Here is a 14,127-nt window from a genome sequence, read left to right on the forward strand (position 1 = left end):
GTGTTTGGGAATCTAAAATGTTTTTTAACTGACTTGAAAATGTACAAGTCATAAAATAAAAAATCTATAACAAAGTTTGTACTAAAAGAAATAGGGTGCCTAAAACTTTTGCACAGTTGTATTTTATCTTCAGTGAATGGAGGTGAGACCAATCAGACAGGGTTTACAGGAAAATATGTGGAAATACTCCTGTCTTATTGGCTGACAGCTCTCAATTGTGCCAAACGCTAGCTCACACAGTCAGTGTGAGGGAAATTTGGAGATACACCAATTTTTATTTATTTATTTTTAACCAGTAAAGGGGTTGAAACAGAAGCACTAATTCTCTCTTGCTGAGCAGGAAAACAAGGCGTGTACATGTCTATATGAGTTCCATATTCAAATAATTCAGAATGCAGCAGCACACCTCGTCTTCAACCAGCCCAAAAGAACCCATGTCACACCCCTTTTCATCGCCTTCCACTGGCTTCTTCTAGCCACCCTTATGAAAATCAAGGCCTTGATGCTCAGTAAACAAAACCTTGTCTGGAACAGCACACCCTCCTACCTCAACACTCTCCTTGAGGTTTATGTTCCCTAACGCAATCTGTGATCAGTTAATGACCGACACTTAGTAGTGCCTTAGCGTGGCTCAAGGTCCCTTTCCAGAACCTTCACACTAACTGTTCCTCGGTGGTGGAATGATCTTCCAGCCTCAGTCGGGACCGCAGAATCTGTCACTATCTCCAAAAAAAGCTAAAGACCCACCTCTTCCATGAACACATAACCAACCCCTAAAAAAAACTTTAAAAAAAAAAAAAACTTACTCCGGCTCTTAGACCTCTTCTCAGCGCACTTTGCTTCTTCTAGAACTCAATTAATGAATCTTGTATAGCAGCACTACTTGCATTGTTCTCTGCTTGATATATCGCTTTGCTTGTATTTTTAAGTCGCTTTGGATAAAAGCATCTGCTAAATGAATAAATGTAAATGTAAATGCAGGACTGCAGGACTGCAAACTCAGCCCACTTGTTAAAATCAGAGCTCCTGTCTAATAGGGTTTACAGTCCATGAACAGTTTACAGGTAGACAGAGATGTTGCACATATTCTGGTGTGCCACAAAACTGGCATACATGTGCTCGCATATGAATGTATTTCATTTTGTAGCTTCATGTACATGAACCTTTTTGGCTAAACTTGCTGTAATTCTGATTTCCCCTTCTTTTTTAAGTTATGACTACACAATCACATTACATAAACACATTGGATTATATTGATAAAAAAAAATAGTATGTTAAAAAATACAAGCAAAAACATTTGCATAAAAACAAGGAGAAGAGAAAAATATAATACAAATATCTAAAAATCATTTATATTGTATATATCAATCATAATTGTATGTATATATTTAGCACTTTAATTAATCCTATATATATGCATGTAATTAATTAAAGTACAAAATACCGTTTTATTATTAATAAAAGGGTGATATACATACAGTGCAATAAGCAATGATACATACAATGCGATATGATTTACTATTTATATATTATTGAAATATAAATATACTATTATTATGTGAATAAATTATATATTTAAATATTAAACAACTGCTACAATACCAGATAAAGACATCATTTTTATTTTCATAATATAAAATAATAACAATAAGACTGAATGAGTTATTGACTCCGGAAGAAACAGTGCTATTGGATGTGACGTCATGGGCCAGGGTAACGGCTTTTAGAGCGCATGTTTTTCAATGTTTATTTTCAAATGGTTGCAATGTTTATTTTCAAAGGTTTGCAATGTTTATGTTTCTTTTCAAAGGTTTAGAAGTTTATTTAAAGCGTCTGAGCGGTCGAACTCTGAATTTACAAGTGAGATTTTTACTTTGAGACCATTTTCTACACTGCGATCATCTCCAGTACCGCGTCATCTCTACGATCAACTCCAGAACCGAGTCATCTCTACGATCAACTCCAGTACCGAGTCATCTCCACGATCATCTCCAGAACCGAGTCGTCTCTACGATCAAATCCAGTACCGAGTCATCTCCACGATCAACTCCAGAACCGAGTCAGCACTACACTCATCCCTGCACCACTTGGGTCTTCTCAGCCATGATCTTTAGGATGGACGAAGCGCCGCAGCCCCAGGAGGACGAGCCTGAGACTGGAGTGAGCGGACTGCCTGACCTGCCTGTCAGCAACGGTAAGTTACCCTGTTTCCTTTCAGCATCACACACACTTCATTCCGGTTTTCAGTTAAGCACAAATACTTTAAACACCGCGTTATCAAAACAACACTAAATGTGAAACACAATCAGTAATAGCGTTAAGAGGTTTTGGTAAAAGCGATCTGCCGTTATTCTTTAGCTAATGGCTCTACACACGTGAACATAGCTATTATTGTAAGCCCCGTGGCTCGCGCATTTGTGTTTTTCTATTTATCCATCGATCTGTCTCACATTAATTTTCATCAGGCTACAACACTGCAAACAGACACTAAAATATATGAACAATGTTAAAACAGGCTGCTTAAAGCGGCATGTCGCCACCTGCGCTTAGTGATAATTAACCGAATGTTAGCCGGCTTGCTAGCACATGATTTAACGTTGGCGAGCTTCCTTTTTACAAAATGTCTCATCTCCTTTTAACACAGAAACATGGAGGGAGGAAACTGTCGAGGATGTGCACCAGGGTAGGAGGAGACGGAGGGAGCAGGTTAGTGATGAAGAGGACAACACTGAAGAGGCCCCTCATAGAAGAAGGCAACATGAGGAGCAGGAAGAGGATGACGATGACGTGTTTGAGCTCAATAATTTGGAGAGTAGCTCACCCCCTTTGTGGAACTCATTCCCAGTTTTGGAGTGGATTCACAACATACGAGTGCGTTGCAGCAATGAGCAATTCCGGGAGAGGAGACGGAGGGAGCAAGTGAGTGATGAAGAGGACAACATTAAAGAGGCCCCTCCTAGTAGAAGACGGCGTGTAGAGCAAGACTATGATGAACATGAGGATGATGACCATGCGGATGATGACCATGAGGATGGACCCAGCTGGAATTGTTTCCATTCCTGTTCCTAGAATAATTTTTCTAGTTATTATTAACTATTAGTATGGTACTAGCTTTGTAGCTACCATGAGATAAGGTCCAGTATTCAGATTTTTTTTAAATCTTTGGAAAATATTTCACCTCAAGGTTGTAACATTAGTCTTTTTTTTTTTTTTTTTTTTTTTTTTTTTTTTTTTTTTTTTTAAATCTGGTATCACCCTGATACCTTATCTTATGTTCTGTCTACATGAGGTCATTGTTCCCTTCCTTCTTCTTGTCTTATGGATCTTGGACCTCAAGTACCACTAGGAGCTACACTGACCAGCCATAACATTTAACCACTGACAGGTGAAGTACCCTGTCGCCGGTTCACTTGTTGTCCTTCCATGTATACAGTTGTTAACCACTGTATACAGGGAGCACCTCACAAGACCTGCTGTTTTGGAGATGCTCTGACCCAGTCATCTAGCCATCACAATTTGGCCCTTGTCAAAGTCACTTGCCCATTTTTCCTGCTTCCAACACATCAACTTGCTGTCTAATATATCCCACCTCTTGACAGGTGCCATTGTAATGAGATATTCAATGTTATTCACTTCATGTTAGTCTGTATGTTTGTATACACCTGATTTCAAAACATAATGGTGAAATATATCAAATTTGTAATGTCATAAATTCTATAAAAATATCAACTGCTACATAGGTTAAATGTATCAATTGCTATAAAGGCTAAAGACTTGCATCATATCTGGTTAAATGTATAGGCTTTGTACAGTAGGATTTGTATTGTGTATTTAGAATATATGCATTATTATAATGTATAGTTATCAAATTTACATTAATTGTGTAGGCTAGATATTAGTGCTAAAGTGTGTGATGTCTTTTTTTGTTTATTAAATACAATAAACTTTTTTGATTAACTAATGATTGCTTTATTACATTTTGTAAAATAGCCAATAATCTGAAATAATGAATAAATGACCATTTATTTTTCGTGCAAAACAAATGTCTCAAGTGTCTCTTTCTTATAACACTATAAGCACTTCTCATTGGTTTCTCATATAATTACAATGTGGAAAAATACACCTTCAGTGGAAACCTTGGTGTTCAAATGTAATTGTTTTCCTCCCACAGGTATTTAACAACATTGTTGGACATTGTTTAAATTGTAATAAGCAAAAATATTCCAACCTGTCAAATCTACATAAATAATAATCTGGTATAATAACACAAAATAAACTGATGAATCCCAAGGTGCAATTTTACTGTAGAAACAAGTGATGGTAGCATGTTGGCCAATTTATTAGTTTACAGGTGAAACAGCAGATATCAGAGAAATGCAGATAGACGGGAGTGTTTGAATAACCAGTTTCCATTTTATTTCTACAATACTTAATAGGCTGTGAATATTATTTAACAGATACTGTAAATCTGACTCTAAATATGTTACTCCAAAATGAAATAGAGAAACAATTTCTGTGTAATCTGTCATACGGACTCAAACCTTAAGCATTTTGCCTTTCAAGATTTAAGCAATAAATAATAGGAAATTATGTTTTCAAGTCAGTGTTGCATTAATTAATCAAGTACTGGATGATTTAAGGTGAAAACCCTGTGCTGGTCTTTCAATTAAAAAGGTATTTGATTTGTGTAGCTCTTTTAACAATGGACATTGTCACAAAGCAGAAACCCAGGTATAAGATTTATATTTAGATCCCTAATCAGCAACCTACTATATAGGTGACAGCAGCATAGAAAAAATATGAGATGACACAATGAGGAAATCTTGAGAGGACCCAGACTCAAAAGAGAACCCATCCTCTTCTGGGTGACAGCGACTTATAAATCATTACAGTTACATATACGAGTGTAGAAGAGTAAAGACAAACAACACTCCGTGTTTTGATGATTAATAAGAGCACATTCTGAAAGAACACAGATGTGAATGAGTCTTTATGATTATAGCAGCAAGGTGGTGACTTGGTCATGAACTATTTTTGGGTAGTGCAATACCTAGGGTATCTGTGTGGGACCATCCATAGAACCCATTAGAAGTATTTTCACTTAATATTTTGGGAAATATGGTTAAGCAAGTTCAAAAACTCAATCTATAGGCTAATAAACAAACAAACAAACAAATAGTTGTACAAGCTATTAATGGTGTGACTTACATTTTAGAGTGGTGAACAGTGGCGCCGTAACGGGGGGAAGATTAGGACGATTCTAAGGGCCCTGGTGAGACAGGGGGCCCAGCAGAACCCCACAATTTCCTATATGATTTTGGTATTTAAATGGCCTCTTTGCCATCTATCTGCGGTGAAAGCACAATTGCTGGACTGTCTGGGTCCATGAAACAATTTGGACTCACAGTCAGCATGGCGGATCAAGCTTCACGTGCGCTTTACTATCTTCACTCCCGTTGATAGTCGCTGCACCAAGTCGCTCCAAATTTGCATAAAGTCAAAATTTTCTCAATTTTGTTGCATTCACACATGCAGTGTCTTGCAGTGACAAAGTGTGCTTTTTTCCACCTATTTGAGAATGATGAGTTATTAGTTAAGATAAAGAAGTCGTTTTTCTTACATTTTCTTTTATGTAAATTATTATTCAAGAAAATCAGTTACTTTTCTTAATTTATTCCTTTTCTTATTTCATACAATAATTTTCCAACATTGACATGGTCGGTGTTAAGTCATAGAAGGGGGGCGTGGCGTGGAGCGGAGTCGGTGTGGGGGAAAACAATCCTTTCCCCCTGACTGGAAAAGCATGGTGTTAACTCAGTATGGCCTACGTAGAATTACTTCTTAAAATCGACAGAGCAAGATACATAGATAACTGAGCCGTATTGGGTCGGATTGTCCGTACAATATCTGTGACTGGACAAACGACCCAACAGAATGGCCAGAGGTGTCCTTTCCCCACATTTTTTGTTAACTGATTGAGTCTCCAGGTGAGACAGCTAATCTTAGATTATTCAGTCTGACTGTAATATAAGTATCCCAGGGTCCTCCAGCAGTCTATATTGTTAACTCATGTTAATTAAAACTATGATATAAAAGACTAGTATGTCTTAGCATGTTAAATGAATACATTCCATGCACAGTTTCGACTGTAGCAGCGACGTTAATCAGTGGTATTAGCCTATATTCGGCGATGTGCTATATCACACAGGAATCTACTCGCAGAGCAACATGAACAATTACAGGTCCCTGGAGGCTCACAGTTTTTACACCAGTGGCTGGTAAAACTTCCTATCCGGCCTTGACACATGATAAGATTAAATTGGGTCTTATAATGGAGGACAGGAAGCTGAAATCTTTATATAATAAACTAATAATTTTAGCTAAACTCTTTCTACATAAATGTAATAATAATAATAATAATAATACCCCACATTTCATTGTATTTCTGAATAAGCGATCTCTTTATTTAGATTCAAAGTAATTAAATCTATAAAAGCGAATTTACTCCATACACTTATGTCAGTCTTATAATTTAATTGGACCCCAATTAGAGGTTAAACTATATTATCTTCTTGTTGTTTTCTTTTCTTAAATAATGTATTTATTTGTTCTTTCAATCGTGCTGTAATTTTATTTGAATCTCTTTATATTTATGACCTGTATGCTTATATTTATGATTTGCACCTTGCTTGCGTATTTTGTCTTTGCTCAGTCCTAAACTGGTCCCCTTTTTTTTTTTTTTTTTGTAAGTTGCCATGTTGGTTGGATTTGTAATTTCGAAATAACAATAATAATAATAATAATAATAATAATAATAATAATAATTTCTATCCCTCAGATTACTGCCTAATTCTGTCACATTGAGGGTCCTTCCGCTGTTAACAAGGCGACGCCAGTCGTTTTGAGGGGTCCAAATTATTTGCCTGATAACAAAAGCTAAACGAAAATTGTTACTTTAAAACAAAAACTGATTTTCACACATCATTCTTCATATAACAATTATTATAAATTTGTTAAGCATTTACATAGAAAATCAGACGTGATAATGTGTGTGTGTGCAATATTTTTGATTAATCCACCGTTCAGGCACGACTGCGTAAAGCGCGGCAACGAACGGCTCGGTTTGAAAACAAAACGGCAGTTCAGGTTGGTGTAATGATTTTGCTGATCAATAGAAAAATTGACTTTTTTAAAACACAACTCAATATATCTGTGTTGTAAATACATACCAATATGGCATTGTTCTTAAGCCTTCTTGATGTAAATTTACCTAACACGAATAACATAAATATTCGGAGCTAGCTTAGTGGCTGAATATTAGCTTGAAAGTCACGTACGTGGACGTTAAATTTTTATATTTTTTAAACCGTCCACGTATTCTTTTATTCAGAATGGACTCAGTAAAATAAAGAGCATACGAATTAAATATAGGTGCAGTCAAAATGTTAGCCCATTTAATACAATATATAGAAAAATAAACACAATGTAACTTAAACTGCACTACGTGTGCCTGTCCCTTAGTGTTATAGATATCAGTATAACAGTATATCTTGGAAAAAAATAGTTTGGGAGATATTCCTGTGTTAATGTTATAGTTAATCACTTCGTGGGGAAAAAAAGATGACTCATCTGGTACTAGTCATGCTTTTGTCCAATGAAATGCTCTTTAGTATGTATATGTCCTGCCCCAGGGGTGGGTCTTTCTCTACAATATCAGCACATTGCAGCAAATATGGTTGAGGAGGAAAAATGGTTTGGAGTTTATTCATTTCAAAGACAGTGGAAGATGGCGGTTATGTGATGGGCCCTTTTTGGAGGTCTATATCAGACTGATGGAGAACACAATTCCATCTTTATACACCATCAGGGCTTCTCCATCAGTAAGAATAAGTAATAAATGTATCTTTATCTATTTAGACATTTTAGATTCCTCCTAGTGACGACCCTGTGACTCTCCATCACCACTAGAGCCTCTGGTTTTCGACTTCAACACGCCACACTGATTTCCTGTTTCAGAAGGAAATACATTAGAGTATGGAATCAAAGCATGGCTCTCAAGCCATTTTAAAACAAGGAGGCACCATGTCTTAGTTATAATAATATTGTCTGTTAAATTGCATGAAAACGAAGTAAAACACTTTGCACAAGGGCAACATTTGATTGTTACCATCACCATATAAAAATAGCCTTTTTTTCTTACTGATATCAATACCATTGTGTTGCTGTTATCTCCTAAAAACAAAAGCGCAAGAGTTTCTTTTCTCATTCACCATTTTCCTGAGATGTCCAATACCATGATTGAAAAATCCATGTTGGTGTTGACAGCAGCATTACCATGAAAATTGAAGCTTGGGAATTTTGTTTGTTTTATTTCTATTACTTACCTTGCAGGAAATTGCAGCTCAACTGGACAAAGATGTTACAGAACGATGCATTGCATTACGTTGACCTGGAGAACACCGGGGAGGCTCTTATTGTGCTCATCGAGAGCAGTAAAGCTGAAGACGCCCTGAGGGTGGCACGGAAGAAACAGCAGGCACTTTTTGACCACCACACCGAGGCTAAGAAAACAGTTACTGAGCTTTTAAACAGTAAGTGATCAGCTACCATCATCCACCTGTCTGGCTCTGATCGTTCTAAACATGAAGCTGTAACATGCATTGATTTTATGATGTATTGTTCAGTGATTTAACCTTGTGTACATCTTAAGTACAGCTTCTGTTTCTGCTCAAACACTGAAGATATAGGAAATATGGTAAATTGAATATGAATCACTCCCCGTCCCCTCAATCTGTGCACACAGGCTTGGTGCACTCTGAGGAAGTTGTTGGACAGAAACTTTTGGATCTGGAGGGTCAGAAGAGCCAGATGATGCGGCAGCTGGAGAAAGTGGAGCAGGAGGTACAGCAGAGCCTGGCCAAAAGCCACACCTTGGACTCAGAGCTACAGTATCCTTCAGTCACATGCTGTTTCTGCACAGTATAAAGCTTTTGCTGTGTTGTCATTTGTGTACACCAAAGGAGCAACATACACCAGTAACAATCTGCATTTCTCATCTTATTAAAATTAAAAAGTGTGGAAACAACAGTTTATAGTCGTTTTAACAAATTATAACCGGAAGTAGCTTGCTTAATGGACAATATTAAATGTAGCTATGAATGAATACAAAAATGGTGTTATTCTTTAAAAAAAAAAAGTGTAAATGTTGCTAAATTGCTGTGCTATAAAAGGACTGAAAGTCTTCAGTATGTGCTGTTATAGGAAAATAATCAACCTTAGGGTGGTAGTCATTATTTTCATATAATGTTTTATTCCTTACATACAACTTCTCTTTCTATGCTTTCTGCTGTTGTTGTTGTTTTGTTTCTTTGACTTGTGTCAGATTTCTACAGAGAGAGCTGGAGAGTCTCAAAGACAGTGAGAAGGAAATTCAGGCTCTGCGGCAGGAAGTCGATGAAGACACAACTGAAGTAATTCCCTCAGCCATGTAAGCAAATCCAGCTGATGGAGTACAACAAACTAACACACTGTCAGCTTGAGTTTTACATGGCACAGAATTGAGCTGTACGTTGGTGAATCCCTGTCCTTTGACAGTTTTATGTTTTCGTTTTCTTATAAAATTGACTTATGACTAGTTGTTGATGGTAGTAAATAACAGTTTGAAGACAACAATTCGATAAAAAGGAAAAGCATGAAACAGTGAGTTGCTAGGACTCAAAGTATTGATAGTGCATGACTTGATTTCACCCTTCAAGTTCTCCCACTCCACTGGTTTCCTCTTGCTGCTTGCATCAGATTTAAAACACTGATGCATGCCTGCCAATCCCCTAGCACTTCTTGACCAGTCCCCTCATCTCTCAGGGTACATGGAAGGCATGCATCAAGACTCTTCTCTGTTCTGGCGCCTAGGTGGGGGAATGAACTTCACCTACATGTCCGAATAGCTGAGTCACTAGAGACCTATAACTTCATGGAATACTTCACTACCAGTCAAAATTTCAGGGTCACCCAGGAAATTTCACAGTTTCCATAAAAACTCATAATTCTATTAATCAAATGAGCTGTAAAATGATCCGCAAATGTAGCCAAGACATTAACAAGGAAAGAAATAACGATTTTTGCTTGAAATAAGATTTTTGTCCTTCAATTTTTTTTTCTTTCATCAAAGAATCCTCCCTTTGCAGTAGTTACAGCATTGTAGACCTTTGGCATTCTAGCTGTCAGTCTGTTGAGGTAATCTGAGGAAATTTCACCCCATGCTTCTTGAAGAACCTCCCACAAGTTGGATTGACTTGATGGGCAAATTTTATGAACCATATGGTCAAGTTACTCCCACAAGAGATCACTAGGGTTGAGATCTGGTGACTGCTCCCTCAGACTATCACCTTTCATCCACCCTGTTTGAAAGAGGCATCTCTCAAATGTTCTTCTTTGTGTTCCAAACACATCAAACTTAGATTTGTCTGTCCATGACACCCCCACCCCCCATCTTCATCTGTGTTCTTTGGCCTATCTTAATCTCTTCCTTTTATTTGCTCAGATATGGCTTTTTCTTTGCAACTCTGCCTAAAAGGCCAACACCCTGGAGTCGCCTTTTTGATGTTGAGACTGGTGGTTTGCCGTTCAATAAAGCTGCCAGTTGAGGATCAGTGAGATGTCAACTAGAGGAACTAGGAGAATTATGTACTTGCTCTGTTGTGTTCTGGGGCTTCCCACTTCTTTCTTGGTTAGAGCCAGTTTGTGCTGTTCTTTGAAGAGAGTAATACACGCCATTGTATGAAATCTTCCGTTTCTTGGAAATTTGTCACATGGAATAGCCTGACAAGTTTCAGAAGAGAGTTGTGTTGGGTTTTTTGTGTGACTATTTTGAGTCTATAATCAAACCCACAAAAGCTGATGCTCCAGATACTTATTATAGCCCGAATAAGGCCACTTCTATTGCTTCTTTAATCAACACAATGTTTTCAGCTGTGCTAACATCATTGCAAAAGGATTTTCTAATGATCAATTAGCCGTTTAACATGATAAACCTGGATTAGTTATCACAATGTGCTATTGGAACACAGGAGTGATGGTTGCTGAAAACAACACTTTATGCCTTCAGGTATGTAGAGATTCCATAAAAATTTTATAGCTATATCACTCATTTACAATATTAACAGTGTCTAAACTGTATTTTTGATCAATTTATGTTAATTTAAATGAAAAAAAGTGCTTTTCTTTCAAAACCAGGGGAATTTCTAAATGACCCCAAACTTTTGACTGTTAGTGTAAAAAAAAAAAAATCTTCTTGTCTGTGTGTATTTCATACTATAGTACCTCCCCAGCAGAGGTTTTTTTTTTTACACTGATAGTATTCTAGTGATCTAGTGAACCAGTATGAGGATGTATTTATTGATAGCGACTTCAAAGCACTTCTGTAAGTCGTTTTGGATAAGGACGTCTGCCAAATGCCATAAATATATGAAAGGTGCTAATGTAAACACTGTTATATTATGTCCATAATAAATGTACTTTAGTTACACCAAGCATGCTGCTTATGTGTTGCAGATATTTAGCACAGCTCTACTGCAAGGTTACCAGAATTCGACTCGAGTTGGGTACAGAGCCTCACATTTTACGTGGAGGTAAGCAACTCCATCCACAATATGCTGTCATCTTCTCTTTCATCTTCGTCTCACTATATTTAGAGTAATACTCCATTATAGTAAATATTGTATAAGTAATATAAGTTGTATATTACTTATAAGTAAAATATTGTTAAAAAGTGGTAAGTAGTATATTGATAAGTAGTATAGTATAAGTAAAAAGTGGTGAATATTTCGGACATTAGTGCATTGATTTGATGGCATTAAGGGTGACTTTAGCCCTTGCAGAAGAGCCTTGTTGACTCACAATCTGAGTCTGTAGTGTGAGACTAGTCTGTCGACTGTTACGTAAATCAGTTGGGGGTTTGAATTCCACCTCCACCCAGTGTGCACAGCGTGTGCATGTTCTCACCGTGCTTTGGGGGTTTCCTCCCCCAGTCCAAAGACATACGTTGTATACTGAAAAATTGTCCATAGTGTTGTGCGATTATATCCTCCGATCGACTGACACCCAGTCCAAGGTGTCCTCTGCCTTGTGCCGGGAGTTCCCTGGGATGGGCTCCAGGCTCCCTGCGACCTTGTGTATGGATTATGGATGGATGGAAGTTCTACACATGAACAATAAACAAGAAGTGGGATGTGGCGTCAGCTAGCAGGGACACCAGAATGCTGTAATTTCCTTCCAATCTGTCTATAAATAGATTGAATATGCTTTACCTAATTATTACATTTATTTTTAATTAAATACTTAATATATTTAAAAAGTAAAACTATTTGAAGCTTTGGTTAGGTATTTGTATTCAGTCGGGGGTGGAGGGGGTACAGCAATGCTATGATCTGGCTTAGAACTGTTTAGAAATAAATCTCAAGTGATTCAAGAAATAGATCAATTTTGCTTACACTATATGAATGCTTGCTGCAATTGTTTTTCATTTATTTCATCTTAATTATAATTTTGTTGAATCAGCTGAGAATTGAGAAAACGCATTTAATTATTAAACGCTTTCAGCAATATCAGGCATTATTACTGCAGCATATTCTTAACATTTGAGTATTGAATGAAAACAGCTAATATGCCAGTCACTAGAAGGCGCTGTGAATTCAGATGAAGGGTGCTTCTGAGGAGCAGTCCAGCACTACTAATCTACCCCACTTTTTAATGCTCAGATGAAAGTTATTAAAGGATTAAGATCTGAAGCAGCTGTTCTGTAACGGACAGCAAATCCGTCTGTATTTCCACTCAGTTTATCCAAACCAAAGTATATTTCAGTGTGCTCCTTCAAATATGTTTTCTCTATAGTAACAGCTTATTTACAAATTTACATGGACTTGTATGGTGGATTTATGGGCGTCAGCGCTTTGTAACAGTTGGTAAGATTTCAGTCACAGGAAAGTCCTCAAGATAGAGGACTTTGTACTTTCCACTTTCTCGGTTACATGACAAGCTGCATGTTTGTTTTTTTTCTGCCTGGTTAACTTCAAAAGGGTAGGCTGGTGAGGGGACTGCTGTTTATAGTAGTAACCGGAACTAAATTGTTTCGTGGACATTCCACAACATTAAATGTGTATTAAAAAGTGTCATTCTTTAATAAATAAAAATCTTCAGTATTGGCACATTGCTGTGGTACAAGAGCAATAAAAGACTTTGGGATGTTGTGCTATTGGACAATAATCAACTTCATGCTAGTAGCAGTGACTCTGCTTTGCGACAGATCACATCACACCAGCTTGTCGTTGATTATTTTCCTACAACAGCACGTCATGATGTTTTATTACTTGTTTTCGAGAATAATTATTGTTAATCTTGTTTACATTGTAATAATATTATAATATTATAATGTTTTCCTTCCCCCAGTTCACTATGGTCGAGATCTAGTAACTCCCATCAACATAGACACATTGAGCTGCTCCCCCTGTGAGGTCAGTGATGAGCTCTGGAGCCTCGTCAGCACAGACTGGTAGAATTCTGTTGGGCCATGTTGGATTTCATCTTAATCTTCCCTTATCATTTTTTTTTTTTTTGTATCTTTTTATGTTTTTATAAATAATAAATAAATAAGTCCTACAGAATGAACTGAAATCTAGTGTACTACATGCTTACTAAGTATGCAAAGTATATATAACTTTATATACATAATGTACCAGTTCCATATTCACTTGTGTGTATTTTGGGAAAGGAAATGTCATCTTTCAAACAGGAACATTTTATTTTCATATATTTTACACCGTTTTAAAATGACAAGTTCATTATATGATTTAGTTTTATTGTGACAACATAACTCTTGTTAGTGCATATTTTAGTTGTTCCTTCTAATTTTTGGAATTGTTGAATATTTGAAAGTCAGGAGAGTTGCAGATTGTAAATGTCAACTTCTGTATGACATTATAGGAAGATAAGCAATGACCGGTTGGAGATGCATTACCACTGACACTAAAGTTAATTAGTTTCCCATAACAGCATGTCGCAAAGTGTTTTATTCTGAATGCAACAGCTATTTACCAGCTACACATTTTTATTATTAAAGAATGGCACATCATA

The 14,127-nt window shown here is 36.9% G+C and overlaps 2 protein-coding genes across 3 annotated transcripts; both read left to right on the forward strand.

Annotated features, from left to right (window-relative positions):
* The first annotated feature begins 1,824 nt into the window (after window positions 1-1,824).
* Window positions 1,825-3,201, forward strand: LOC128634920 (sarcoplasmic reticulum histidine-rich calcium-binding protein). The gene is made up of 2 exons (XM_053685748.1): window positions 1,825-2,194; window positions 2,645-3,201. Exons 1-2 carry the CDS (start codon window positions 2,104-2,106, stop codon window positions 3,067-3,069), a joined length of 516 nt encoding a protein of 171 aa, XP_053541723.1. The 5' UTR covers window positions 1,825-2,103; the 3' UTR covers window positions 3,070-3,201.
* Window positions 3,202-6,076: 2,875 nt separating this feature from the next.
* On the forward strand, window positions 6,077-14,127 carry spc24 (SPC24 component of NDC80 kinetochore complex). Of its 2 annotated transcripts, none has more exons than XM_017482809.3 (6): window positions 6,077-6,278; window positions 8,392-8,591; window positions 8,804-8,948; window positions 9,383-9,487; window positions 11,551-11,627; window positions 13,444-14,127. In XM_017482809.3, the coding sequence occupies exons 1-6, from the start codon at window positions 6,229-6,231 to the stop codon at window positions 13,548-13,550; spliced, it is 684 nt and encodes a 227-aa protein (XP_017338298.1). In that variant the 5' UTR covers window positions 6,077-6,228; the 3' UTR covers window positions 13,551-14,127. The 2 variants fall into 2 exon arrangements, with proteins under 2 accessions (XP_017338298.1, NP_001187365.1); NM_001200436.1 differs by lacking the exon at window positions 6,077-6,278 and adding an exon at window positions 7,104-7,146.

Source organism: Ictalurus punctatus, chromosome 2, assembly GCF_001660625.3.
Source record: "Ictalurus punctatus breed USDA103 chromosome 2, Coco_2.0, whole genome shotgun sequence".
Classification (NCBI taxonomy): Eukaryota; Metazoa; Chordata; class Actinopteri; order Siluriformes; family Ictaluridae; genus Ictalurus; species Ictalurus punctatus.